The sequence below is a fragment of the Coenobita brevimanus genome, chromosome 17 (assembly GCF_032717465.1).
Source record: "Coenobita brevimanus isolate Jiangsu-jjx chromosome 17, ASM3271746v2, whole genome shotgun sequence".
Lineage (NCBI taxonomy): Eukaryota > Metazoa > Arthropoda > Malacostraca > Decapoda > Coenobitidae > Coenobita > Coenobita brevimanus.
In genome coordinates this window covers 32405702-32431361 of record NC_136970.1, presented here as the reverse complement: position 1 = coordinate 32431361, position 25660 = coordinate 32405702, and the positions used below count along the sequence as shown (strand labels likewise).

The 25660-nt window shown below is 40.8% G+C and overlaps 1 protein-coding gene across 1 annotated transcript in view; it reads right to left on the bottom strand.

The window, feature by feature from the left end:
• Positions 1-25660, bottom strand: part of LOC145391144 (putative neural-cadherin 2) — a 252951-nt gene that overhangs the window by 175162 nt on the left and 52129 nt on the right. Inside the window, exons 6-9 of the mRNA XM_080265824.1 lie at positions 19453-19593; positions 18979-19071; positions 17164-17327; positions 13491-13667 (exon numbers count right to left, since the gene is read on the bottom strand). Coding sequence (XP_080121950.1) covers positions 13491-13667; positions 17164-17327; positions 18979-19071; positions 19453-19593 — 575 coding nt within the window. The remainder of the gene's footprint in view (positions 1-13490; positions 13668-17163; positions 17328-18978; positions 19072-19452; positions 19594-25660) is intronic.

Genomic DNA, 25660 nt, shown 5'->3' with positions numbered 1-25660 from the left:
AAGGATATGGTCACAATAGGCATGGAATTAACACGTTACTGGCATGCGTGAATGTCTACTGTTTCCCGAAGGTTAACCTTTGCAGCTTAAAACGAAAACATTTACTTCGTTCACGCTGTTTTTTCTTTCCCCATCATGTGAAAGAATTTGTAATATTCTTGTGAAATAGTCGGGGACAATATTTCATATAATTAAAACTTGCCACATCCCTGTGGAAAGTTTTCTTGTTTCTGTCATTATTATTATTATTATTATTATTATTATTATTATTATTATTATTATTATTATTAGTAGTAGTAGTAGTAGTAGTAGTAGTAGTAGTAGTAGTAGTAGTTGTTGTTGTTGTTGTTGTGGTATTACTTATTTTAGAACTGCGATATATATCTCAAAGGCCATTTGATCTAGAGCCTTCAAACTTGGTCAACTTACTAGGTCATCTGTCCGCTTTTTGTGGCCAAATATGGTGGCAATCCGTCAACCGGATCTCCGGATATTATCCAGAACACACGAAAGTGGGCCAGCCATGCTATCTCAAGAACCGCTTAAGCTAGGAACTGAAACTTTATTACAATGTATTTTTAAGGCGGACGCAGTGCGGAAAGAAGGATGACTGCAATCATATGATTATTCTCTGCGATTTCCTGTAGGAATATATTGAGACTTTCCAAATATTCCGGATGTCACTTAATCTTCATTGAAGGATTAAAGCTAGAGCCACCAAACTTAGTGGACTTATAGACTGTGATGACCTAAGGTGACATGCCCAACATCAGTGACCTTGACCTCAAGACCAATAGCTCGGCTTCTAATAGGCACAGGCTGTCGGAAGTTTCCTTTTATAAAATTTTTCCCTTGACAAATTTACGGTTTTCTAGAATTTAACTTCTACTTGCAGATTCCTCTCTTGGATAAAATCCCTAAACTGTGAGAGGCTTGGTATGTTGCTCTGGCCACAATTGATTCTGTTTGATATGATGATTCAGAGTGGAAAGTGACAGACATGTCATAGGTATGAAATAGATGCAGTCGAATAGCAGCGATCTTTCGTCCGTGATTGTACAAGATTATTTTCATGAACCTCTCCCGTAGTCTGCAAACAATGAGATAATATATTCAGACTAACGCTGACTACTTTGTTCAGTTAAGATCCATCCCTCTATCATTAACCCATTTTTGCCCCATCAAGAGGGTGAAAGACTGACGAAGAGAGTGTATGTGAGTGAGGTGGAGGGGGGAAGAGGGAGGGGGAGGCCGAGGATGAGATGGAGGGATGGGATGGAGAGGTATATGAGAGAGGGGGGTGTGAGTTGGGAGCAGGGCAGTGAAATGGCGGGGGACAGGGCGACATGGAGGCGATTTGTTTGTGGCCACCCCAAACGGGATTGAGGCGTCTGGCAATAGATAGATAGATAGAAGAACGCAGGGCCTCGGGGATAGAATGTTTAGTCACGATGAGTAAGGCGAAGATGACCAGCCTTACTCCTTCCTGTGTAGTTATGTGATCAATACAACCCAACCTTCCCCTCGATGAAAACCCTTTAGCGCCCCATCTGGTTGGAACGACGTAAGCCACTAGAACCAACAGGTGTCATTTGTTTACATGGTCACCATCCAGTGTAATATATAGCTTCCCGGGTTAAAGGACAACATTTGACTTGCCACAGTCATTGTAGTTACCTGAGGGCAGGAAAAAATATATACCTGTATATATTAGTAACGTTTTGCACATATGGATGCACTTTAATATTTTATTCAGACTGTTATCAAAATATAAAATTCAGTTAAGAGGATTCCGATCAGACAAAAGACTAAAAAATAAGTTAGGCAATCTCCTCATGGTCGAAACAGGTTTATCAATTTACTTCAACTTGCGTCGTTAGGAACACTCTTCGTATTTTGTTTAGTCTAACAACAAACAACCTACGGTTAACAGATGGGACAAATTCTGGTACTGTGGTACAGCAGTACAGTCGTAAATTATTGCCTTCTAGACAATCACAGGCATTATCTTTGAACAGCAGAAAGAATCCCTGAAAACCGTCCATAAACAAAATTCAGTAAAGCAACTATGAATTAGGCTACCCCTAGCCAGGCCCCAACCTTAACCAACACAAACATAGTTAATCCTTTTAAAAAGTGTTTAATCCCTTTCCCTATGCTTACTTTCTCATTATAATCAGACTACCACCAGATTATTAGACTGGGGTAGACTGTAGCACCAGTCGAGCAGGGCAGTACTCCCGAGGTGGATGGAAAGCTGATGACAGGGAGTGCTGGAGCTCCCGTTTCATCAGCCCTCAGGACTAGTTCCTGACCATCCCCCTTTGCTGAACTTTTTCAGTGTCTCAGTTACACAGAGAGTAGGGCAGCATGCTCTCCCGTACAAATTTCTCTAACTATCTACACCAAACTACATGCACAGTACACACTACACTTCCTATTCAAAATTCATTTAAAATGGCGTCTCTTCACCAAGCCTCGGAGTCCCCAGGGGGGGGGACCATAAATGCCCCCACCATCCGCCCCTCTCCCGGTGACGACTCGAGGTGCCTGGAACCACTGTCTGACTCTCTTCTTCTTCATTTCTGCAACATTCGCGGCCTTTCCTCTAACTTTCGCTCTGTTGAGCACCACCTCTCCTCCTCTAAACCTCACCTTCTTTTTCTAACGGAGACTCAGCTGTCTGAGGCAACTGACAGCAAACCCTTTTCTGTATCCTCCTACTTTCTCTATACTCATTTCAAAGCCAAAGGTGGCTGTTGTGTATATATACGCAATGACTTATCTTGCTCTCGTGTTCCTGAACTCGATTCTTCTGAATTCTCTACACTCTGGCTTCGGCTTTCCTGTCATTCTCTGACTAAATATATCTGTGCTGTTTACTTATCCCCTAATTCTACTGACTATCAAAAATTCTTCGACTATCTTACTTCTACCATGGAACACATTCTATCCATTTCTCCTTTCTCTGAAGTCTCCATTCTAGGAGATTTCAATGTTCACCACCACCTTTGGCTATCCTCTCCTTTCACGGATCCACCTGGTGAACAAGCCTACATCTTTTCTATCCTTAATGACCTAGAGCAGCTTGTACAGCACCCTACCCATATCCCTGACCGCCTTGGAGAGAGCCCCAACATACTTGACCTCTTCCTCACAACTAATCCTTCTGCTTACTCTGTTAATCTTTTCTCTCCGTTGGGCTCCTCCGATCACAACCTTATTACCTTAACCTGTCCTATCACTCCGGTACGGCCTGTGGACCCTCCAGGGAAACGTCGTCTGTGGCATTTTGGAGCTGCGGACTGGGAGGCCCTCAGGCAGTACTTCTTTGATTTTCCCTGGAATGAATATTGCTTCCATGGCCGTGAGCCATCTGAGTGTGCCTTGCTCATTACGGAGGTTATTCTCTCGGGCATGGAAGCATACATTCCTTTCTCATATCCTTTGACTAACGCAAGGAAGCCTTGGTTTAATCACGCTTGTTCTAATGCTGTCCGCAACAAGGAGAGGGCCTACAAAAGGTACCGGAGCCAACCCACCCCTGAATCACATCTTTACGTTTCTGCCCGGAATCGTGCTAAGTCTGTTCGTCGCTCTACTAAAAATAATTTCATCCATACTAAATGCTCTCAACTCTCCAACTCGAATTCTTCCCGCTCCTTCTGGCACCTTGCCAAAAATCTTTCTAACAACTTTACCTCATCATCCTTCCCTCCTCTTTTCTACTCTGATGGTTCTGTAGCTATTTCTTCTACTGATAAAGCAGATCTCTTCGCACAGACTTTCTCCTCCAATTCCACCTTAGACGATTCCGGTGCTGTTCCTCCATCTCTTCCCCCCTCTGACTTCCTCATGGCTGACATTAAAATTTCTTCAGTTGATGTATTTTCTGCCATTACTGGCCTCAGTACTAACAAGGCATATGGGCCTGATGGGGTCCCTCCTGTTGTTCTCAAGAACTGTGCTTCTGTGCTTACACCCTGCCTAGGCAAACTCTTTCGTCTTTGTCTGTCAACTTGTACCTTTCCTTCTTACTGGAAGTTTGCTCTCATTCAGCCAATCCCAAAGAAGGGTGACCACTCCCAACCCTCCAACTATCGTCCAATTGCTTTAACGTCCTGTATATCAAAAGTTTTCGAGTCAATTCTCAATAGAAAAATTTTAAGGCATCTTTCCTATCACAACCTTCTTTCCGATCGTCTGTACGGGTTCTGTCAGGGACGCTCCACTGGCGATCTTCTCACCTACCTTTCAGACTCCTGGCCATCCTCCTTTCGGGACTTTGGCGAAAGCTTTGCCATTGCACTTGACATCTCAAAGGCTTTCGATCGAGTCTGGCATAAATCTTTAATTTCCAAACTGCCCTCTTACGGTTTCTATCCTTCTATCTGTGCTTTCATTGCTAGCTTCCTTTCTGGTCGTTCTATAGCCGCTGTTGTAGACGGCCATCGTCCTTCTCCTAGATCTATCAACAGTGGTGTTCCTCAGGGCTCTGTCCTATCATCTACTCTCTTCCTTTTATTCATCAATGATTTTCTAAGCTGTACATCTAACCCTATCCACTCATACGCTGATGACTCCACCCTTCACCTTTCCATTCGGTTCCCGCAACGCCCATCTCAACAGTTACTTCAACAAACAAGGGATGAGGCTATGGCACACCTAATGTCTGACTTGGCTCGTATCTCTGACTGGAGTAAAAATAATATGGTTGTTTTTAATGCATCTAAGACTCAGTTCTTACACCTATCAACCCGACAAAATCTTCCACAGGTATACCCACTAATGTTTAATAATATTTAGCTTACTCCTGCATCATCCTTGAACATGCTTGGGGTTTCATTTACTCAGGACTTATCTTAGAAAGGTCATATTACATCTCTTGTAAAATCTGCTTCCAAGAGATTGGGTGTGCTAGGCCGACTCCGCTCTTTCTTTACCCCTGCACAATTTTTGACTCTATACAGGGGTTTTATCCGCCCCTGTGTGGAGTACAACTCTCATGTGTGGGAAGGCTCCCCACATACAGCTCTTCTCAATAGGGTGGAGTCAAAGGCTTTTCGTCTCATAAACTCTCCTCCTCTTACTGACTCCCTTCAACCTCTGTCTCTTCGCCGCACTGTTGCATCTTTATCTCTTTTCTATCGCTACTTTAATGGTCACTGCTCCTCTGAACTGTCTGCTTGCATTTCTCCACCTCTACGACGGGCGCGTAGCACCCGTCTGGCAGCAAACTCTCATCCCTTTTCTGTCCAACTCTCTAATGCAAGAGTTAACCCTTACTCCCAGTCTTCCATTTATGCAACAGGTCAGCTCTGGAACTGTCTCCCTCTGTCTGTATTTCCTGCTGCCTATGATCTCCAGTCTTTCAAACGCAGTGTGTCCACGCATCTCAAAATGATCGGATCTTGAATTTGGCTCTCTATTGTATTTTGCTTTTCTCTTGGAGGGAACTGTAACTGCGGGCTCATGGCCTTTGGTTCCTTATTCCTTGCATTAAAAAAAAAAAAAAAAAAAAAACAACGATTTGATCAAGTTTAAAAGTAAAGGTCAGGTAAAGCTGTATATAACCACTCAAGTTCGAAAAGTTTCTTGTAGTAAGTTGAATAAAATCCTCTGCTGGGAGCAAAAGTATTATAAAGAAAAGTTAACGTGTTGAAAGAGTTAAGAATAACAGCAATAGGAACTAAGACCAGAGATATTGTTCACCAACATCAAGAAACAAAAACTCTTCCAGTTAGGAATCATATAAAATAAGAAAAGCTCGTACTTGTAGTTCATTTTTCTTTCCAGCTCAAGATTCATCCCACCCTTGTAACTAAATGTTGTATCATCCCCCCTACCCCCAGCTTCCACAAACAAGCAAAAAGCGCGCGACCGCTCAACACAACGCAGTATCTCAGCAACATCTCTCCTCCATCTCCCAACACTGCACTTCAACACATACAAAAACATATATCCACCACAGTCATCCAAAACCCTTAACCAAACAGTGTCCTCAAAAACTACCATACCCAGAGAAACACCAGTACACCTAGCCACAGTGCGATGAGCTACCGCTCTTCCCTGCTACAATACAAATACAAATTGCAACTCACAAACAGTCCACTTTGCCCACGCTGCAGTGCAACCCTCACACTTATTCACCACAGGCACATCACTGTCACAACACAAAAGGTCCTTATAACACTACCACAACAAAGGACCTCTGAGAGCAACCGGTTGAAGTGTCCGACTTCCTTGCAGTGCACTGAGTCCACATCCAGATGATCCAAGTGCATCAACAACAGCGACAACAATAACAAAGATAAATGAAGGAAAAGCATTCAGGAGTCGAATGCTAATCGCCCGCCAGACTATGCTGTTGGCCAAGTCCAAGATTTTGGCCATATCTTGATACCCTGAAAATTTCCTGTTGATATCTCAAGCCTTTCATAAGAGATAGTGGTGCTAAAGACGGCCGATAAAAACTAGTTGACCTTTGGCAGCCATTTTGGTGACCTTGACCTTAACCCCGAGCGCGCAATTTTCGAACTCGGCCAAGATTCTGACCGTATCTTGATACCGTGAAAGTTTCATGTTGATAACTCAAGCCGTTCGTGAGATATAATAGGAACACACACACACACACACACACACACACACACACACACACACACACACACACACACACTCACAGAGAGAGAGAGAGAGAGAGAGAGAGAGAGAGAGAGAGAGAGGCGGGAAAAAACTATCGCTCCGCATTGTAAAAGTGGACGATAATAAGAGAGTGAACAGTGATTTTCAGTGGTGTGTTCGTTGGAGCCCAACAAACTTTTGGGAATTCTCTTTCAGATTCACATAATTATTGGACTTAACAGTGAAAGGATGTTACTGTCCGCAACTGTATATCAGTCACCTGTCAAACTATTGTGAAGAATTAACTCTTGTGGCCTGTCCGGCTGAAGGGTGTTCCATGAACACTTAGGATCAAACAGCCGTACAAATTACATGAACTCTTGTCACTCCTTCACTCAGATGAGTTTTTAAATCATATTCTTCTTATATTAAGAAGATTTTACTAAAATCAGCAGAGATACATTTAGTGAATGGGTTAATGAAAGCTGTATACAAGTCCTCATTTTCGAAGAATCTATCCTAACGTGGATAAACCTTTCTTAAGATGGTAAGTCTCAACAGAGAAGTCGTAGAACGAAAGGGATACGTAATTAGTTCAATGTATAAGCAGATGACAGAGGAACCACAGCAGAGCAAGTTGCCCTGCCTTTGTTTACCACAGTCTCTATTAACAAGTGGTAGTGTTCTAAGTGGATTTGGAAATTTCGTAACACCTTTACCTTTAAGATTTATCCTGCATATACTGTAACACCTCAGTGTCACCTTGTATACATATTATTGATGCAAACTAAGTCGATATTAAAAAGACATGAACGGCATACATGAAGAGCTTAAAGTGTAATACACAAAGTAAAACAGTAAGAAAAAGGTGCACCAAAGCTTCCTATGTTACCTGGAATCCGGCTTACAAAGTCGCGGTGGTACTGTTCCACTCGCGATCTGAAAGTACACTATCTCTACATTTTATTCGTTTTAACTAGGGTGGTACAGTTGCGGAAAGGAGTTTCTACACCCCCGCTACTACCTCCCTACCCTACCCCCTGACCAAATGTGGCAGCGTGGCAGTAGTGGTGTAAGTTTCCATGAATGAATGGGCCTCGTCCTGTTACGTGGGACGGGAGTGGTGATTGGGTTTTGCTATTGGTGATGCCGTTAATAGTTTGCAGTATGGCCTTAAAAACAATTATGTGACTCCATGAATCATTACCATAATCAATAAATGCAAAGTGAATGCTAATACAAAAGGCTTAAAGTAATATAACTGTATGCTGCGCAGACAGTAGCCATCATACATCAGCCATCCTTATCACACCAACGTATAGTCTGGTGAATTCGAGCTGCTTCTTTGTGCAAGCGATTCGAAACGTCCATGGACGACACGTATGAAGATTGATTATAAGGTTAATGCAAAATATATGCCAAATTACTGGTTGCAGTCCATCTTCATCAATAGAGATCAGACAATGATTATGCGGGTGACCGATAGGTGAGACCCGTGGTAGTGTAATGAAATTTTGACAATATGATCAAATTATGATATGCAGTTTAAACCGATATGACACGCCTAGCAAATGCAAAGGAGACACATACACATCATGACAAGGAGTAAAATAAGCCCATTTGCAACGTTATTTCCAGTGTAATGGACACCATTTTCTTAGGGTTAGACACATATACTTACTTACCCGCCATCGAACGTTGACATACCTGATATCTTGCGTCTACTCGTCCTGTATACAGCCTGTATTTATCATCATCATGATCATCATCATCATCATTTAGAGTCCACTACTGAACAAAGGCCTCCCTTTAACTTTGCATGAATTCCTTATTAGGGCCAGTCTGTGACAGGTTTTGCCTACAATCTTCTCTGTTAACTCCATCTCATATATGGTCGTTATCTACTACTCTGCCCATCTCGTGGAATCCAGTCAGTCAATCTTTTACTCATCCTACTGCTACGTGATCTGTGCATACATATATACCGTATATATATATCTATATATATATATATATATATATATATATATATATATATATATATATATATATATATATAATTCAGTTATACTTATCATTATATATCCAAGTGCATCCCCCGAATGAAACAAAAACATAGGTATGTCATGATTAGTATTTTCACCTCCTCTTGTCTTGCGAAACTTACTTACGTGAATCTTAATTCATGATTGAAATTATGATTATTTATAGGCTACTAATACAGTATTGTCTTAATAAGTATATGCAGTGCAATCCCAGACAACATATTTATCGATAAACTTAACGCGGGTTGCCATTGGTCAATCATCCCCCCCTCCCCAAACCTAGGAAACGGGATTGAGGCTTCTGGCAACAGATAGATAGATAGATAACAGAGTTATATTGTGGTAACACTGACCAGTTAGGATAGTTGTTTATTAACTATTGTATAGTATATTTAGAAAGGTGTGCAGGAAAAAAAATAGTATGCCATGTGGCAATAAATCCTTGCGACTTCCGCTGGAAAACATTATATAATTATAATTAACACATTAACCCATTATAATTTTATTAGATAATTATCTAATAAAATTATAATGGGTTAATGTGTTACATTGTTTTGACCTCCTAAGCATATTGTGCTACATGTAATCAGTCATATATACACGAAACATGATATGGATAGATAAAGGATATTTATACATACGGGTATGCTAATGCTGACGTTATGAACATTTGACTAATGCTTTCCGTATATATTATCTGCTTACGAGTTTAAAGCGGTGGTGGGTTAAACAACTGTTTGGAGTGAAGAATGAGGTAGCAGCGGAGTTGTTTCCTAGGTTTGGGGGGGAGGATGATTGACCAATGGCAACCCGCGTTAAGTTTATCGATAAATATGTTGTCTGGGATTGCACTGCATATACTTATTAAGACAATACTGTATTAGTAGCCTATAAATAATCATAATTTCAATCATGAATTAAGATTCACTTAAGTAAGTTTCGCAAGACAAGAGGAGGTGAAAATACTAATCATGACATACCTATGTTTTTGTTTCATTCGGGGGATGCACTTGGATATATAATAAGTATAACTGAATTATATATATATATATATATATATATATATATATATATATATATATATATATATATATATATACGGTATATATGTATGCACAGATCACGTAGCAGTAGGTTGAGTAAAAGATTGACTGACTGGATTCCACGAGATGGGCAGAGTAGTAGATAACGACCATATATGAGATGGAGTTAATAGAGAAGATTGTAGGCAAAACCTGTCACAGACTGGCCCTAATAAGGAATTCATGCAAAGTTAAAGGGAGGCCTTTGTTCAGTAGTGGACTCTAAATGATGATGATGATGATGGTGATGATGATCATGATGATGATAAATACAGGCTGTATACAGGACGAGTAGACGCAAGATATCAGGTATGTCAACGTTCGATGGCGGGTAAGTAAGTATATGTGTCTAACCCTAAGAAAATGGTGTCCATTACACTGGAAATAACGTTGCAAATGGGCTTATTTTACTCCTTGTCATGATGTGTATGTGTCTCCTTTGCATTTGCTAGGCGTGTCATATCGGTTTAAACTGCATATCATAATTTGATCATATTGTCAAAACTTCCTTACACTACCACGGGTCTCTCCTATCGGTCACCCGCATAATCATTGTCTGATCTGTATTGATGAAGATGGACTGCAACCAGTAATTTGGCATATATTTCGCATTAACCTTATAATCAATCTTCATACGTGTCGTCCATGGACGTTTCGAATCGCTTGCACAAAGAAGCAGCTCGAATTCACCAGACTATACGTTGGTGTGATAAGGTTGGCTGATGTATGATGGCTACTGTCTGCGCAGCATACAGTTTTATTACTTTAAGCCTTTTGTATTAGCATTCACTTTGCAGTTATTGATTATGGTAATGATTCATGGAGTCACATAATTATTTTTAAGGCCATACTGCAAACTATTAACGGCATCACCAATGGCAAAACCCAATCACCACTCCCGTCCCACGTAACAGGACGAGGCACATTCATTCATGGAAACTTACACTACTACTGCCACTCTGCCACATTTGGTCAGGGGGTAGGGTAGGGAGGTAGTAGATGGGGTGTAGAAACTCCTTTCCGCAACTGTACCATTCTTAAGTGGCGGTTTGGGTGAGGCACGAACCTCTGTACAGTGTGCCACGTGTTCCATACCCGCTATGTGAACGGCTCTGATATATGTAATAGGCATCACAATAAGATAAACACATAAGAATATAATGGTAACGTGTGTATTATAATATATGAAAGAACAGTAAACTTATTATGCGTAAAATATTTATACGGCAATACAGAAATGTGGCATAAATATTTTAGTGTTGCTTAAAAAAAAGTAGTCACTTTTATTGGCTGATACCGTATTTCTGGGGTTGCTAATAATGTCACAATTATGATTATAAGATAATGTGCAGGAATATAAGTAAAAAGATGTCAATTTCTTAGTAAAAAATAATACATTAAACCCTCGTGATCGGCAACACTCACACACACCCAGTCCCACCTGGCCAGAGCTTCCTCTATCCTAGGTCTGTTTGGGGACACCTCTTAAAAAAAAAAACGCGCCAAGACTTTTACCTCCTGAGTCGTGTGGAAATAAAGTCAGATTTACAATATGTACAGTAAGCAACAATAACCGTGTCGTGAAACTTGGTGAAAACATAAGCTAACGGGCTAAGCGTCTGGTACATTCCGCCGTCTGTCATACGGACGGTTCATAATGTGTCACGAGTTACATTTAATCTTTGGACAAAACCGCGACACGACATCTGTTGCTCACTGTACATTATAACGTAAAAGAAAATAACCAATATGTATCCTAAAATACCACAGACGAGAGAGAGAGAGAGAGAGAGAGAGAGAGAGAGAGAGAGAGGGAGGGAGGGGGGAAGGCAGACCAGGGGCAGTGTTGAGTGCAGCTGAGTGAGAGATGGAGGAAGGGAGGGAACGAAGGAGGGAGAGAGTGATTGAATGAAAACAAATCATGGCGCCACAGTAGTGAGGTCATCTGGTGCCATATGTAAAACAATAATATTTTAAAATATAATTAGATATAATAAAATCAAAATAAAGAAGTGAAAGCACAAGTTTATGTCACTCATAAAAGAAACAAAATTCCCAAGGGTGACGCACACCTCCCCCCAGGAGAGAGAGAGAGAGAGAGAGAGAGAGAGAGAGAGAGCAGGCCAGGGGCAGTGTTTAGTGCATTGTCAAGCTGAGGGAAAGATGAAGGGAGGGAAGGAAGGAGGGCGAGAATGATTCAATGAAAAATCAAGGCGCCGCAACACCGAGGTCATCTGGCGCCATATGTAAAACAATAATATAATAAAAAACAAAATCAAGAAATGAAAGCACAAGTTTATAAGACATAAAAGAAACAAAATTCCCTAGGGTGATGCACATCTCCCCCCAGGAGAGAGAGAGAGAGAGAGAGAGAGAGAGAGAGAGAGAGAGAGAGAGAGAGAGAGAGAGAGAGAGAGAGAGACATCGCGGGTATGGAAAACGTGGCAACACTGTACAGAGGTTCGTGCCCCACCCAAGCCGCCAGTTAAGAATGATACCACCATAGGCGTTAATCTGTCCTCTCTCAGTCTTCAGTACTGGTAATAACAAGATATTAATATTGGAATAAGGTGTTAGCCACAATAAAGTGCTATGGAATGATGCAAGACCACAGTTTTGTCACATTCTGTCTCTGAGCTATGGAAAATAGGCTGCAAAAGGATGAAATTCTCCGTCAAGTTAAGATGAATAAACTGTGGTGTTGGAAAACCCATGCAGTAACGTAGTACGTCTTTTCATATTATAATGTTCGTGCTTTGTAGAGTCATACCGATAACATACATAGACTCTAAAGCACACTGGCTTAGTTACATTTTAAATTTCACAAGCACTGCAGTTACTACAAACATCCTGTCTCTACTTGTACCTCGCCACCATTGGGAAGAATTAATTCTGACAGTCTCTCTCCCTTCGAGGATGTCAAACACCTGACAATTTTGTTCACCTGAGAGAAATCCAAGTGGGCCGAGTTACAAGTTAATCTACAGTACGTCATATGGCCTTACCCATAACGTACATCCCTCTCTCATATATATATATATATATATATATATATATATATATATATATATATATATATATGTATATATGAAAGTACCAGGAACAAATAAAGAAGGAATCACTGAAATGTAGAAGGTGTAATTTTTCAGACAGATTTAGAGGGAAAAAGGGAATTCTGACCAGAGGCAACACACCTTATCCGAAATATTTTATGTGAAGTAGCAAAGATATTAAGTAGAAGGCATCACTGCAGTAAAGAATGTGTCACTGTACTGAAGGGAATGAAATCAATTCTGAGTTACGGCAGTTTACCTCATCGGAACACGTACGAAAAAACTAGATGTGGGAACTTCTGGGCCATTTGCTTAATGGCATAATGGCCCTGGTAAGTGTGTGTGTGTGTGTGTGTGTGTGTGTGTGTGTGTGTGTGTGTGTGTGTGTGTGTGTGTGTGTGTGTGTGTGTGAAGGTGAATTTGTGTGTTGTGAATGGTAAGAGTTGTGTGGTGTGGTGCCAGAGGGTGGAGTGGTGTGTTATGGTTCGCTAATGTCGCCCTAAGTCTACTAGAATGAAACACCTCACTTCCAGAAATGATTAGTTTGGGACACACAGACTGGGCCATTTTTAGAAGATCTCCCACTGGTGAATATCTGTCTAAAGAGTAAGAAAATAAAATAAAATGCGGTTGTAGTAAAGAAAGCATCACAGGCATGAAGGATATAAAGCTAATTCAGATCTATTTACCTTATCCGTGACCTGAACTTGGAACCTGAACTCCTGGCGGTGCTTCGGGTTCTCATAGTCGAGCCTGACCAGTGCTCGAACACCCCCGGCCACACCCCTGGACTCGCCCTCAAACTCACCACCGTTCACTGCCTCCACACTGAACATCTGCCAACCCCGCCCACTGTTTGGAACAACCTGGGAACGGATAGATAGACAGATAGATGACAGATAGATTGATAGACAGATAGAGACAGACAGACTGATAGATTGATAGGTACAGATAGATCAATAGCTAGATAGACAGACAGACAGATAGACTAACAGGTTGAACGATAGATGGGTAGATAGATGGATAGACAGATGGCTGGATTAAATCGAGATAGATAAAGAGATAGACAGATAGATGGATGGACAGCTAGAAAGAGAGAAAGATAAACAGATTGATAGATAGATTGACGGATGAACTGATGGATGATTGAATAGATAGACAGGCAGATTGATGGACGGATGGATGGATTAATGGATGGATGGATTGATAGACAGATACACAGATTGATAGATAGATGGATAGACAGAAAGGTGGATGGAAGGATAGATGGGTAGATAGATAGGTAGATAGATGGACAGATAAACAGAGGTAGGTAGGTGGGTAGTACTGTATAGCGACGGTCCGAACATTCGCATTCGCATTCGCAAATATTGGCATATTTTTTTCGCCATTCGCATTTGCATTTGCGTTCTCATGTTGTCATGCGTGTATTTTGCGAACATTAATAATGTAACTGTATATACTGTATAAAGAGTATAGAAAATCAAGTTGAGCTAAAAGCTTGAGTTGAGAAGGAAGGAGGTGAGAAGGGAAGGGAGGAAGAAATCGGTAGGACAGACGTAGTGGAAGCAATGAAAAATATCAAAATGAGGAAAGCCTCAGGTATTGATGGAGTGTGCCGTGAAATGATGAAGCATGGGGGAGAAATCGTATAGAATGGATATGGAAGATGTGCAGATTGACCTGGAAGGAAGGTACAGTAGAGTCCCAGAAGAGAAGTCAGGTATAATTTTTCCCCAGTACAAATGAAAAGACGAAAAACAAGTGTGTGGTAATGGCAGGGACGTTTGTCTTCTTAGTGTAATAGGAAACGGATATGGTGGGATACTTTTTTACAGAGTTAGGGAAATAACAGAATAATTAGCTGGACCAGAACAGGCAGGTTTTGGGAAGGGAAGAGGTTGTGTAGATCAGATATTCATCCTGAGCTCTTCAGTGAAAGTCTGTAGGGAAGGGAATGAAGTTGTATGCAGCCTTCATGGAGAAAAAGAAAGAATATGGTATAGTGGAAAAACAGGGAATGGGGAAAATGTTAAGAATATTATGAAGTAAATGTGAGGCTGCTGAATGTGAAAAGTATGTATGAGGGTACTTAGGCTGTAGTGCGTGTGGATGGTGAACTGAGCGAATTTTGCTATCTGAATGGTGTATTGAAACAGGGATGTGTCAGGTCTCCATGGTTTCTCAGTTTGTATATAGATGGGTTTATAAAAGAGATATAAGGAAGGGCAGTGGGCGTTGGAGCGGCCCTAATGGGAGAGGGCAGCTTTTGGAAACTTTCTGTTCTGTTGTATGCAGATGATACTGTATTGTTCAGTGAAAACGAAGGGGACCTGCAAGGCTTCGTGAATGAGTTTTGGGGAGTGTGTATGAAACGGAATCTAAAATGAATGTAGAGAGGAGTAAAATAATGGTCTTCGAGAGAAATGAAATAACTGAATGCACAGTGAGGTTGCACTGATGCGTGAAGCTCATAAAATAATCTGCATTGTTTTACTAACATTTTTCTAAATTAAAGCCGGCACACTTATGCTCTAATCTGAGTGCTTGGCTGCAAAAAGTAATATTTCAGCCAGCACCCTAACCAACCAATTCACTGTTACCTATGGTAATTTAACCTAACATTATCTCAACTAAATCAACTTATTAAATTATTTCGATGCAGAAATGAGCTATGTATTTCAATAATGAACTTAAGTGATTGCATTTACTTGCTGCTACTGAACATACACACACATATATATATATATATATATATATATATATATCATCAGCCGTTTGAGTATTCACTGCAGGACCGGCTTATCCCGACCGAAGTTGGGTTGATACAGCCAATGTATCTCTACCAGGTGGCTTAGGCTCTCTGGTAGAGATTGTATGTAGGGTGAGAAGTGCTTGTAAGTGTAACTGTAGTGTTGGAGTGGCTTTGGATGTGTGTGTAGTCTGTGAACCAAGTGTAATCGGCCCGCGCAAGCCGACCGGGTGCAAGCATACTTTACAGTAAGCGACACTGGTTCAACCACAGCACCCCTTGTGTCCGCCAATGCAGTACGTGGCCGGGTGAACACTCCCAAAGTTTATTACCCTGCCGGGGCGCGAACCCTGGTCCACCCGTGTACAAAACGTACACTCTACCAGTGTACCACAGAGGCTCCATATATATATATATATATATATATATATATATATATATATATATATCCAATCCTACGTTGTCCCATGATGAGCTAGAAGCCCGGGGCTAGGCAGTTGGTCCTGACATTTAAGGTGAGAATATATATATATATATATATATATATATATATATATATATATAGGTATGTATGTTTGTATGTTTGTATGTATGTGTGTGTGTGTGTGTGTGTATTTTACCCAGTACTGTAACTTACGGTATATAGGAATACTAAAGCTGTGAAAAATACAAACCTTTTACCAACACTGACCCAACTCTAATATCTGTAATTCCTGCCATGTAATATAAAACTATACATATACTCCTGTACTTTATATACGTATTTAGCGTGAGATATTGGGGAAACGTATGACTGTACCCATCAAAATACTAGGACTCTTTATGTTAGCAACCACTGCAGCTGCTGCAGGAATCATCTATACACTTGAATCGCAAGTGATGTACTTCGAGAAGCATTCCATTAACAAAATATTGTCATTTATTTCGTGACACTTCAAAGACAAAATTGTCACACGAGGCTATTGTGGGGTTAGAGGCAGAAGCTTGCTGGCACGCCCACAAATGTGATAACTACAGCACTGACACAGCAGACACACAAACTTGCAGACTGCTCCCGTTTCAAAAATCTATTGAGAAAGTACACAGGTAGTCAGAAATTAGAGAGGATGCACAATTTATTATCATAATTCCAATCATTATGCGCCGCGTCACCATCTCATCACCATGGAAATATTGCACACTCGTATTCTTCTACAGAATCAGAAACATTTAGTCTGGTAAAATTTTCCGAACAGCTCTGTACTTCTCATATAATTTAGCCTGCTAAGGAAAATTTTATTCCTGCATTATTCAGTGTTTACAGAATAATATAAAACACCTATCGTATTAATGAACGCTTAAGTTTTTTACACGACAAGAGGGTTTCTGGTAGCATTTATCCTCCTGTCATATTCCAGTACTATTTTACGCCATATCCAGCTGAAGAATACCTGACACGAACTGCAGATTTATTTATGGTACGAAAAATTGGAACGTCCGACTCATGTTCGTCAGTGCTGGCGTGTAGTTTTTATGGTACGGACTAAGAGGTGTGGGAGTTGCATAGACGGAATTGGGCCAGATGATGACAGTAATGATGTACAGCACCAGAAGTAATATCCAACACTAACCTTAAAAGCAATATCATTAGAGGTGTCCGGGTCGTGCAGTGTGAGTAGGGCCATGAGCCTTGAGGTATCGTCACTCTCACTCACTGTAATCTGGTACGCCTCTTGTGTGAATCTTGGGGACACGTCGTTGATGTCCCCCACCCTCACCACCACCGTCCCTGTTCCTGCGTGGTGAGTAGGTAGGTTGGTAAGTACATTTGTAGGTTGGCAGGTAGGTAAGTAAATAGCTGGGGAGGTAGGTGGACTGGAAGGTAGGTAGGTGAAGCTGAAAGTAAAGGCTGTGTTTATTTTTCCGCCCACCTACACAACTGTGAATTGGGAGGCGTTGCTGTTAGTTGGTAAAGATAAGTTCGCTTTTCAATTTACACTACCACCGTCCCAGTCCCTATGTGGTAGGTAAGAAATCTGATAAGTAGGCAGATGAGTAGCAAGACACTGGTAAATAAGATTGCTACGAATAAATATGCATGTGGTTAAACAGGACTAAGAAAACCTTAGATATGGCAGGTTTAATATTTAGGAATGTGTGAACCTTTTTAACTATACTCTTTACTCCAACTTGGTCTAAAACCTCCGATTCTCCATCTTGGATTCTGAGTTGCAACAATAGAATAATAACAGAATAAGTCGTCTGTCTTTTCCTATCAATGAACTGCATGAAATCATTTACAAATGGACGAAAATCTGGGTCAGATAAAAGTAAAAGAACTATAGCACTACCCCTGTTCCCGTCCATGTGTGTAGGTAGACAGGTAAGTAGACAGGAGCTTATTTACTCATCCTGTACTTCGTCCTCCCTTCACCATCGTAAGGACTGTAGGTAGCTGTGACTAAGAAGATAGGGACAAGTTCCCTTCTTCAACAGACACTACCAATGTTCCTGTCACTGTGATCAAAGTAGGTAGTTTGGGTAGAAGGTAGGTGTACCTATAAATATGCACTGTGTTCTTGGATTCATAGTATGTATGTAAGTAGGTATAGGTATGACTAAGCTGATGGGAACAAGTTTACATCTCTGACTTACGCTACTACCATTACCATCCCAGTGTGGTAGGGAGGTAGGGAGGTAGAGGCATTTTCGCCAGCTTACTCTCGCCGCACCATCGTGTTGTAGTTGGATGTACCTCTGCATTGATAGGGACAAATGTGTATCTCTGATTTACACAACTGCCATCGCCATCTTGTGCGGCAAGTAGGTAGTTTAGAAAGTAAGAAAGTAGCTAGGCACATGTGACTTAAGACTTAGGTGATAATTATATATTACGTTCTTGCATTAGTAGGTGGTTAAGTAGGAAAATGTGATTAAGTAGGTAAGGTGTGGCCGTATGCAGGATGGGGTAGGCTATGTTCATATCCTTCACTCAAAATAAAAGAAATATTTTCTATTTCATACGTAGCAAACATGACCAGTATATATAATTGTTCGTTAACCATTTCATGGGAAAGTACTCATCTAGGGTATGCAGCATAAGAGAGGGAGAGAAGTTCTTATAATACTTTAAAAACATGCCTGGAAAGGGCAGAGATCGGGATAGTGTCATCCACCCTGTTTTATTAGGCAGGTACAAAGACGGCAATTAGCAGATAAGAGTCTGTTCATATTCTTAACCCTCATGATACTGTGTGGGCAACTGACAGGAACACTGTTCTGCTCGCCTGTAAGAAGAACGTTATGGCTATAAGTGTAGGTGTGACTATAAGTGTATTATAGATGTGGATATTAACCTGCCCAGCTCTCAGTGCTGCAACAAATACAGTACTTAATCTGTCTATCTGATTATCTACCCCTTCCTTCTCCCTTTCTTATCTACCAACCTTTAAGTCCCCCTCCATCAGTGGCTACCACCTTCAAGGTATACTTCTCCGCCTTCTCCCGGTCCAGACAGCAAACTGCAGTGGTGATGCGGCCTGGGGAAGTATTTTTTACATTTATGAAGTACTTAATAGCTGTATGTGTGAACACAACAGTAAAATCAACAGCATTTACAACTTAAGCATAAACAAGTTTGTTAACTTTTTGGATGAAGAGTCAATTAAAAATAGTCAATCTAATGCATAACCTAAACCATCCTCTCCTCTGACGCCTGTTTTACTTTGTTCTTGCAATGTTCAGACGATTTTATTCAGCTTAGAACACTCTTTTCGAAGTTGAGGACTAGATACAGCCTTCCTTAATTCATTCACCAATAAAAGTTTGTCCAAGTTGTACAAAACAGTCTGGTCGTGGCAAACCATCTATTTCTTATCGCACATTAGGGTCAAGTTCCATAAAGTTCATGAATTAGACACCTGAGTGACTGTCGATGGTGAAGAGTGGTTTTCCTGTAGCCTCGTGGATGACGTTCTTCTCAAGGGAGTATACAAGACGGGCGTTACTTCCTTCCTTGGGATCGTCGTAGTCTGTCGCTCGTACAGTTGCTACTGGCCACCCTGATAGACACATGGACAGTCACATACATACTCATATACTGATACAGACATGGACAGACGTAGATAAATTCTGATAATTGGATAGAGAGGTGGATGGTTGGTTGGATTTCAGTATTTTATAGAATAACAAAGAAACAGACAGGCGACAGACAGAGAAATAATACTAGATGGATGGGTGGATGGATGACGTTCTTCTCCATACAGTAGCCTACATTAGATGGATGTTGGTTTCTCTGGGGTGGTAGTGATCTGTTGCTCGTACTGTCATTCCTGCCAATCCTGCGTCAGTATGCACGGAAACACAGGTAGATATAAGGATAGACAGATGGATGATGGACAGATGGATGATGGACAGATGGGTGTAAAACTACATGAAAACACAAATACACGTACGAACTGAAACAGTAATGGATGTACAGACATGGAGAGACATGAACAGATGGGGTGAAAAATGGAAAAATAGGTAGATAGGGAGAGAGAGAGAGAGAGAGAGAGAGAGAGAGAGAGAGAGACTATTGACAGTCATGCACTAATCACTGAAAACATAATTATTAACCACTCTATCTGCTATTCAGAGCATTTAGTGTCCCATAAGAAGAGTATGAGTCAGAGGTTAGGTTATTTAGTCCAGACATACCATGGGAGGATGACTGATCGAATGCCGTGAGTGTCACTTTGTGAACAATAAATCCCTCCACCCACTCCTTAGACGGAAGCCCTTATAAACCACATCCGGTAGGAATGCCTTAACCCACAACGCTACCAGGCGTTCATTTAGATATATGGTTAACCCGCTGTCGTAAATGGTTTGCTGGGCTATAAGAAACCATTTGAGTTGTTATTTTAGTCACGTAAAGATAACACTGCATCTTGTGAGTAGATGGTGGGTGCCCCCACCTGCGACAGCATCTGAGATATCTGTGTAGCAGTAAACATTGACGTAAGTAATACGTACAGTAGACACAGGATACTTACATTATAAAAATACTGATATAAAAATAGTTATAATGACTGACAAAGTTATACAGGCTTAAATAGATACAGACAGAGGAATGAACAGACAGATCAATAAATGAAAAGGTACAGATAAGTGAACAGATAAGATAGGTCGCAGTTAAGAGACAGCAGCAGATATATAAGTCAGTACCCTTATAAGTGTCACTTTTCCCCATACTCACATCAAGCACAAATAACAGACAAGAAGATATGTAGTGCTTTGCATTCTGAGGCATAAGACAAACAGCCGCAAGGAAGTGCTGTATCTGACGTACTCTGAAACCATGATGGTATGTTGGCAAAGGTCAACCTTCTTCGAGACAGGGTGAAAGACAGCTCACTTTCGGAAAAAAAGGAAAGGTGTCAGCTGAGGGACAAGGACGAAAGAGTTTGCCTAGGCAGGATATCAGCAAAGAAGGATAGTTCTTGAGAATAATGGGAGAGATTCCATCAAGACCATGTTCCTAGTTAATGTCGCGACCACTGAGGGCAGAAAGTACATTTGTTAAAGAATTTTGCTGTCAGGCATGAGGAACTCTGGGGTGAGGGGAAGGGACGTCAAGATAGAGGAAACAGCACCAGATTCGTCCGTAGTAGAGACAAAGTTCAATTTTATCGAAGGAGGAAACGGTAACAGATCCAACTGAGTGGCAGGCAGAAGAACCAGGGGATGAAGTAAAATTGCTGGAGAGGTTTATGATGCGGTGCCAGAACGAAAGGGATGTATTTACACTGGAAAGTTCATTACACCTAAAGTGAATGAAGTTGCATTTATTGCGACAAACTGTGGTACAACAAATGATTCCAGGAAGAAAAATTATGTGCAGGTAATTGAGGGGGATGTTAGAGCAGATCAGGGCAACATCTCTGTTGTGGCGACCATACGATAGCAAATAGCCTCTGCATTATACAGGGCTCACGCAGATGGCACTCGGGCAAGAAAGTAGTAATCCTTCCAAGGAAATTCAGCGAAGTTGTGCCTGATGATCTCCCAATCTCAATCACCACAGTGGCATAGACATCGCTTCTTAAGAGGGTCTAGAAGACTTACTGAAGCAATAGAACAAGTTATGGAGATAAAATTGTGGTCAGAGGAGCATTACTGAGGGGGGGGGGCGAACAGTGTAACCAGAAGATTTAGTCAGAAAAAGATAAAGTATGTTAGAGCTTTTGCCAAGGAAGTCAGGGATAAGGGTAGAGTGTTGTGCAAGCTGGCTGCTCTAAATGTATAAAGACAGACATCTAGAAATGAAAGGATCTTGAATTTGGCTCTCTGTTATATTATTTTTGTTATTTCTTGGGGGGAACAATTTGCGGGCTCCTGGTCTTTGTTTTCTTCTTCCTTGCATGAGAAAGAAAAAGGCTTGTTCCACAGGTGGATCAGTGAATGCAGAGAAGAGCCAATGGGGATAAACGCGGAACTCTTCCAGAGCAGAGAATTCATGGAGAGGAGAGGTGGAAAGAATGCATTCCACTTTAAAGACAAATTGTTAAAGAAATTTGGAATGTTAGTAGACAGAGAACTGGCATACAACACAGAAAGACTGGCAAGACGGCTGTCAGCCAGAATATATAGAGTTCAAAAGATATAAGTTTGGGAATAAAAGTAAATATCAAGGTCGTCATGAAAAAGGGCTACATTCAACCACCACTTTTCTACCGTCTTTTGGGTTCCGAGTCTCATCAGCACATATTTCATTGCATATTGTTAATTTTTTCCGTGGCTCACGACTGTCACAAAGAAGTGTAAGAACATAAAATTTCCTCGTCTTTCCTTTATTAGCCGAAGGCTGGGTAAAACATCTGTCTGTGTGCTGCTTCAATGTCTAAAACATTATTCAACTGAATTAACCCTGTATAACTTCTGCGAACTTAGCGCCGTCTTCTTAGAGGTATTGTAGATATAACACCTCCTTAGCAAATTATTCTGCTTACTACATCTCATCATCTTCATGTGTGTTGCTGATACAAACTATTTCAACATTAAAACGATACAAAGAACATGCAAAATAACACTAAGGTGTGTTATACAATATAAATAGCTAAGGAGATGTTATGCCACTTAGTATATCGCCTTTTGGCTTGTGGCTGTCAAAGTGCCCTGCATCACCTGGTGTTGGTTGTTACATAGCTTATGATTTCATCATCCTTTGTGTAATTCTAACGTACAGTATGCTGCATGTTTAATCACGAGCGTGTTCTACCTCACTCCCCCCTCCTCCCTTCTAGTGGAGTAAGTTGTTCTTTCTGTTGTTCTGAGCAGGAGTGTCAACTCTTTGTCCCCTCTGGCTTCATTTGCGCGTCCTTCTTACAAGTTGTATCAAGCTCTGTCGGCCCCTATATAATGAGCTCAGTCTCTGCATTATTGCCACTTAGATCTACTACTCATTTTGCTCACATCTCTGTCCTCCCCTGTACAGTTGTTATTTTTGTGAGTGCTCAGGAAGTCTCCAACCATCTAGCAGCTGTGTAATTTGAGTATAAGTGTTGTTGCATTTTTTCCTTGTACTGTATAGCATAAGGTGTTAATTCTTAGGCCTGGTAAGGTTTTGTGATTCATGTGTTTTGGGTATCAGCCCTTATTAATAATATTTTGTATCTGTAATAATATATCTTGCATTCACTGAGTATTATCTGGTATTTTCATTTTATCAGGGCTGACTTAGATAAATTTACTCATGCTAATTTCGTGTTAATAGAGGCTATTGCAGTTAACCATATATTTAACCTGTTTTTTGCCATTACATTATCCTTATGAGTCCTGAATGTTTTGTTGTTAGTTTGAGCAGTAAACTTTAACTTGTAATTTTACCTAACTCTTTTGTTTTGAACCTGGAACTTTACGGGACAGTAGTGATTTTTAGTATTCTCACTTAAAGTGTACATTATCTTTCTCTGTTCCGTAACATAAATTTGGCGACCTCGCCAGGATATTCAGGATATTATCATAAGGATATTGCTTGATATTTTGTGACTGTGACTTATTCATGATGTCTACTATTACTATGCTTGATGAAGCCAAAGATTTTTTGTCAAATGTGCAAACAGTGTGTGATGGAGAAAACAGAACAAAGAATGAACTTAAGCTTGTTGCTCAACAATTGGGAATTGCTGTTCGCTCTCATCATTCTAAAGATCAAATTGTTGACATGATTAATGAAAGCTTGTTTAATGTAACTCCTCCAAATGAGCAAACGCAGATTGAATTAGCTAAGTTACAGCTAGCCCTGCAGGAGGCTCGTGCTAAGGAGGCTGAATTTCAGGCAAATGCTAAGGAGGCTGAGTTTCAGGCTCGTGCTAAGGAGGCTGAGTTTCAGGCACAAGTTGAACTTCCTAGGATTCAGGCAGACCATGAGTATCGCATGAAACAAGGTGGAACTGGATCATCTAGCTCTGATGATTTTGATGTGGCTAAAAATTTTAAACTTGTCCCTCCTTTTAATGAATCTGATTTAACAAAGTATTTTCAGTTGTTTGAGAGGGTAGCTACAGGTTTTAATTGGCCCAAAGAGTATTGGCCAGTACTCCTTCAAACTGTTCTCACCGGTAAAGCTCAAGTAACTTATGCATCTTTGCCTCAGGATCAATCTGATAATTATGATGTAGTTAAGAGCTTGATTCTTAAGGCCTATGAGCTTGTTCCTGAAGCCTATAGAGTAAAATTTAGGACAACTTTTAAGCAAGATAAGCAATCCCATGTTGAGTATGCAAAAATCAAAGAAGATCTGTTAGAGCAGTGGTTAAATTCTAAGAATGTGGATTCTGATTTTGACAAATTTAAGCAGATGATTTTGCTGGAGGACTTCAAAAGGTGTATTAGTAAAGATGTAAGCCTATATCTTGATGAGAAAAGAATAGATAATTTGTCTGATGCTGCAGTTTTAGCTGATGAATATGTTCTCACTCACAAGAGATATTCTAAAGAAAAAAGGAAAGCTGAGAGTAAGTACGTTGCCTCTACTCAGAGTACAGGTAACAGGAATGAGAATATAGATGATGTTTCTCAGGAAGTAAGTACCAGCTTCACCTCTAGGTTTCAGAAAAGTAAATGTAGTTATTGTAGTAAGCTTGGTCATACTACGGAGAAATGTTTCAGGAGACAGCGTGATGTGAAGAAAAAGGAGTCTTTAAATATTCAGTCAATTGGTCTAGTGTCCACCCTTGAGAGTTCCCAGAATTCTTTAACTGAGTTAACTGAACCTGCTTTGAGGGGTAAATTAAATTCTCATGATGAAGCTCCTCTTTTGAGCAGTAACGTGGGTGACACTCTCAAGAGTTCATGTGCTAATTTCCTGTCTGATGGTTTTGTCAGTCCTCTGGACAGTAATGACAGGAAATCAGTTAAAATATATCGTGATACAGGTGCTTGCCAATCCCTTATGCTGACCAGTGTTCTAGGCTCTAATGTTAATTCCGCTGATGCAACTGTAATCTTACAAGGTGTCGGGAATAATTACTTCTCTGTCCCTCTGTGCAGAGTGAATTTAGAATCTGGTTTTGTTAATGGTTCCGTTATGGTTGGGTTGGTTGAGACACTCCCAATGTCAGGTGTAACTTTCTTACTTGGAAATGATATTGGTGGAAGTCAAGTGTGTCCAGCTCCTCATTTGTCTAGTGAGCCAGTGGCTGCGACCCAGGATTGTGATGTCCCTGATGTGTTCCCTGCATGTGCTGTCACTAGGGCTAAGTCTAAAGTTACTGGTGATTTAGAGGATAATGATGATGATGATGATGTTATCCTAGCTGACACTTTTCTTGCTAATTTGGACCACTCACCAGATGAGGCAGTACCCCGTAGTGTTGATAATTTGTCTCGTCAAGAGTTGGTTGAGTTGCAGGTTGCTGACCCTGAGTTGAAAGGTCTAGCTAACTCTGCTTGCAGTGAGGAAGAGTCAGTTGGTGCTTCTACTTGTTATTATAAAAAGTCAGGAGTACTTATGAGGAAGTGGAGACCCCCAACAGCATCAGCTGACTGTGAATGGGAGGTTGTTCATCAAGTTGTCATCCCTCGTGTTTGTAGGCAGGATATCATTAGAGTGGCTCATGATTCCAGTTTGGCAGGACACCTTGG